The sequence below is a fragment of the Nothoprocta perdicaria genome, unplaced genomic scaffold (genome assembly GCF_003342845.1).
Source record: "Nothoprocta perdicaria isolate Ctin4 unplaced genomic scaffold, notPer1 scaffold_304, whole genome shotgun sequence".
Lineage (NCBI taxonomy): Eukaryota > Metazoa > Chordata > Aves > Tinamiformes > Tinamidae > Nothoprocta > Nothoprocta perdicaria.
The window spans coordinates 207,498-212,441 of record NW_020455538.1 but is presented as its reverse complement, the minus strand read 5'-3'; the positions used below and the strand labels follow the sequence as shown (position 1 = coordinate 212,441).

At 44.4% G+C, this 4,944-nt stretch overlaps 1 protein-coding gene across 1 annotated transcript in view; it reads right to left on the bottom strand.

Annotated features, from left to right (window-relative positions):
- The window catches only part of CRYZ (crystallin zeta), a 6,362-nt gene extending 1,626 nt beyond the window's left edge, over positions 1 to 4,736 (bottom strand). The window contains exons 1-4 of the mRNA XM_026042487.1: positions 4,523 to 4,736; positions 4,081 to 4,233; positions 2,576 to 2,739; positions 1,895 to 1,946 (exon numbers count right to left, since the gene is read on the bottom strand). Coding sequence (XP_025898272.1) covers positions 1,895 to 1,946; positions 2,576 to 2,739; positions 4,081 to 4,233; positions 4,523 to 4,633 — 480 coding nt within the window. The 5' untranslated portion in view covers positions 4,634 to 4,736. The remainder of the gene's footprint in view (positions 1 to 1,894; positions 1,947 to 2,575; positions 2,740 to 4,080; positions 4,234 to 4,522) is intronic.
- Between the last annotated feature and the right edge of the window lie 208 nt (positions 4,737 to 4,944).

Sequence of the window (4,944 nt, the reverse complement as noted above, 5' to 3'; positions counted from 1 at the left end):
TAGTCAAGTAATACTTAAAAAGAAAAGATGTTTTCACAGCCACAATGAATTATACTTGTTTGGTTTTTTAATAGCTATCAGCATTTAAGAGAAACCCAGGTTGAAACTGTTAAAGTTGAAGCACACTTTTTTTGTATGTATAAAGCCAAAGGAAACTGCCTATAATTCCTCTTCCCAGAATCATTTACCTCTAACACTAGCATTACATACAGCAAAGAAAATCTGCAAGAACAAATCTTATTAGCACTACTTCTGCATTTTTCACAGATTAAATTATACATTTAGAAAACAATTTTTCAGAATCTCATGTTCATCTGGTACCCCAGAATATGCTCAGAGAGGAGGGATGCTTTCGTAAAAAAATGACTTTGGCCTCTAAGATCCCTTAAAGCACACGAGTGCCACCTCTTGGTTTTGCTTGGTTTTGTGGTATACAGAACGTTAAAGCAAAATGAGCAAGAAACTGGGGAAGAGAAGGAAAACAAAAAAAACAACCCCACACTCTCCCTCTTTGGATTCTGTCTCAAACTGCCAGCTGCCTCAAGCTGGAGATCTGGCAGCCCACTGTGCCAAACACACAGCTCTATATATCTTACCAGGATATGGTAAGATATGGACGTTTTTATAATTCTGGTATTAAAAAATAGATAAGCAAAGGAGACCACAAAACTCCATCCTGTGGCCCTGCTTTAAASCTCTGCCTGCGAGTGCTGCACAGGCAAAGGCACCGTCCTCAGGAAATCCACCCACCCCAGCCTGTCAGAGCCCCCGCGTCCAGCCAGACCTAGCCAAACTACTCTCCTCATCACATGTGAGCTTRTTTTTCAACAGCTGATCACCAGCTTGCAACAAAATGAAAAAGCAAACACCAACAATTAAAACTCGTCAGGCTGTTTCAGCATAAAACAATTTTCAATGAAAAATTCAAAAGAAGGTATAATTTTAAGGATCATTATGGAAATCAGTATCACTTCCAAAAAGAAAAGATGTAGCACAAACCGTCTTTTCACTTCAGTATATGCTGCAAACCTAGACATTTCTCACTGCCTGTCATCTGCAGGTATTTCCATTGCAAAGGTTACAAAAACACAGAAAAAAAGATTTGCACAGTATGCCCCTGTAAACCAAATTTATTTTCCAGAAGCATGTAAAGTAGACAAGAATAGAAACACTACATGTGGTTTATGCAGGGGAAAAAAAAAAAAAAAGAGGCCATGAGGCTGAGTGCCATTCTAGTATTTGATAAAGAGATCTGAATTCCTCTTCCTATTTTGCTGTGACAATCAATTTTTTGCCGTCAATAAAATAATTCAGGGAACTTGACCTGTTTATAAAAGCTATTCTGGAATGTTGTGTGAAAGCAATTTAATAGTTAAGAGTTATGAAATTAGCTTGCTGTAAAATAAATGGGGAACTAGATGTGTAATTCATATATTATTCAGACATGAATTTTTGTATTCCAATATCTCCCCCTGTGCAGCCAGCTGTTAGCCAGTAGATAAAAAATATCTCAGAAATGCATAGTTGCCTTGTGCCAGTGATTAGTCCTCAGAGAGCCAAGAACACCTTCTACCTGTTCTAAAACTGCAGGTGTTYGCTCTCAGCTTTGTCCGAGAGAGACTGGCTGAACAGCGCCTGGATCAAGCTGCAGCTGCAGTTCATGACACAACCCCCTGCTACTGTGGGCTTGTGGAACTCTGAGCAGCTTCACAGTTACTTTGGAAAACAGGGTCTGCTTCCAAGATGTAGTATCCTAAAGCATCTGAAAGGAAAATCTCATTTTGTTACTCAACTTCTTGGCATACGCGTGAATGAAAATTATGTCACAGCCCAAAGCAGACACAAAGACAGAAAACAACGCTTCTTGTAACTTGCAGATTCTTGGAATACTTACTCCCCCACTGGCACCATGGATCAGCACACTTTCCCCTGCTTTGGCACATCCTCTGAATGACAAAACAAGGCATTAGACTAAAATAACCATAAAATATCAGGTTACATATAATGACATCTAATCGCCCTTCCTCACTATTTCACACAGCAATTAACAAGGAAATAGTATTAATCATACAATTCACTCATTTAAGCAATATGTAAATTACAGCACAGGCAACCAGCAGCAAGTAACAGCCTGATACGGAACCCCGACTCCAGCTGTTCACCTGTGCCGGCTGCCACAGCCGCCCAGAGGAGCCCCCGGCACCAGCGGGACGCGCGGTGGCACCTCCCGCCGCCCGCACAGACAGGCRGCGCCGGGCACCGCGCAGGGGCACCGGGGCAGCCTCCCTTCTCCCCACAGCAAGGACACCAACGAGCACCGGGCAGGGCGGCTGTCGGMGCGTGGTGCAAACTGCGGGAGCCTGAGCTCCTGAGGGGGCCAGGAAAGCCGGGACGGGACAATACAGTCGGTAACCTCCATGTTACAGCTTACCTGACAATACCATCGGTTTAACAAATTTAACAAGTCTTTCAATTACACCCACCGATCACCTCTCATTTATGGAATAATGGCAGTATGGGCTGCATTATTTAAAACACTCAAAAGCAAAATACACAAGTAGATTTGTCATCTTACTTTTGGAAGAGAGCGCGGTAAGCAGTGAAATAGGGTATTGCAATGGCTGCACCTTGCTTGAAGTCCAGTTTATCCGACAAAGGAAAGACAGTATTAGCTGCAGCGACTGCATAATCTGCATATCCACCAGAGAGGGTAGCAGTAGTAAAAACCCTGTCTCCTTTCTAGRAAGGGAGGGAAAGAAAATTATTAATGAATAACAATAATTTCCCTTATTTTTTCCTTAATAAACATAAACTTCTCTGAACTAGTTAATTTTTTCTATAAGTTTTTCTGTTAAAAATCTGTTATTTTTTATAAACGCATACAATAAATGTGGCACAAACTATACACTTAAATTTAAACATCATAAGTAGATGCTCTGCCCTAGTGTGATATGCAAACCTACAGTCTCATTAATATTAGCAGTAATAAAACCAAAGGCTAAAAAAAAAATCCATCCACAAATTCCAAACGGAAACTTCCAAAATATTTTACAATGATCAGAGAAACAGTCATATATATATATATAAAAATATATACACATATATATAAACACTAAGTATACCCCAAGGTAGAAAAATATTGCCAGTGTTTTCTATGAGAGAACATTCAAAGCAGCAAGTCAGTGGGCTGTGCAGGAGGTGGGTCTCTCTGTGTGCTTGGCACATGTGTGCATACATAYATACGTGTGTCTACCATACATTTCACTCCTCAGACACCAGCTACTGCCCACCGCACACAAACCTGTCACAGAACAGCRATTTCTCAAGCACTCTGAGTATAATGAAATGTAAATGAAATGGACTGGCTGGCTCTTCCACTCAGCAGTTTCCAGTGTTTGTCTACAGCAAACACTGCACTCACCTTCTTCACCAATCGAGCAAATCATCATGATGTTCGTAAGAAACAAGAAATGAACAAAATGGATATAAGAGGTAAGAAAATATGATCTGTCTGGGTAACAAATAAGTCATTTCTCAAGCAACAGTGACATGGATTCAAGGCAAGGAAATTCCAGTAGCTTTTCCCCAACAAAAACTATAAAAACACCCGACAATTTATAAGTTTGTCTGAGATCCACAATCTAATGACTTGAAAGGAAGAATTGATCTAAAAACTGAGTAAACTTCACAGATGCCTTTTAGCAACTGCAGAACTTYCTTCTATCACAGGAGTTTTGGACTACAGCAACTAAGTATCTGAACAGTCTTACCAACAAACAGGAAATTCAGAGAGGTTTTTTAATCAGTCAGTAAAACAGAAGCTGTTCCCATTTTTCCACAATCGTACCAAAGCTTTTTCAGCTCTGCCTGAAATTACCCCCAACAGGTAGCATCCAACTCTAACATCTCTGTGATGCTTTTGAGCTCCTTCCAAGCACAGGTTCGTACACCAGCTCTCACAGGAACAGACCGAAGGGCCGCTCCTGAGAACCTGCAACTCCCCAAGCCTCATAGAGCACGAGAAACTTCCCCACGTTCACGTGGCAAACTGGCTGTGGTGGAACTCCAAAGGGTAAATACCTTGAAGGCKGTCACGTGTTGCCCAACGCTTTCAACGACACCCGCCACATCGGAGCCAGGAGTGTAAGGCAAAGTTGGCTTTCKAGCGTATGTGCCAGAACGGATGTACGTTTCCACAGGATTCACTCCGCAGGCATGGACTTTAATCAGCACCTGAAAAAGAAGATTCCTGYTACACAAACAAATAAAACAAAAGGATTTAAAGATTCTCAGTACACAGCTGTGGATTCTGAATTTTAGCTAAACTCATAAACAGGGCTGGCAAAAGCTTACTGCTGAACTGAGCACAGTTTAAGATGCTTTCTATGGGCCATGTAGCTCATGCAGTAAACAGACCCCCGAAGTGGTTCGTGTGACAGCCGGGCAGCGTGCGCAGCCACAGCTCTGCTCAGGGCACACGGTTCCTCCCAGGGTATCATCACTCAGCCAACAGAACGCCTACCTGATTTTCCTTCGGGACGGGAATGGGCACATCCGTCTGCAGCTTCAGCACCCCGGGGCCGCCAAACTCAAACACCCGCACAGCCCTCATCATGTTCCTCGCTGCTGCCATGATGAATCAAATGACCTGACTGTGCCGAAAGGAGGAAAAACCTGGAGCACTCGGGCGGCTTCCCGCCTTGTTCCGCCCCTCAGAGCGGGGCAAGGGCCGGGCCCGGGTCACGGCTGGGGTGAGCGGGGCCGCCCCGCGCCGCAGGGCCCCGCGGCGGGCAGCGAGCCCGGCGGCAGCGGCCTCCGCGGCACGGAGCGCTGCGAACGGCCACCCGCGCCCGGGAAGCGCGCGTGGAGCCGCAACGGCCGCCCTTCGTGCCGCGGGACAGGGACACGGGCAGCGACAGCTGCGTCCCGCCGGAACCTCGGCCC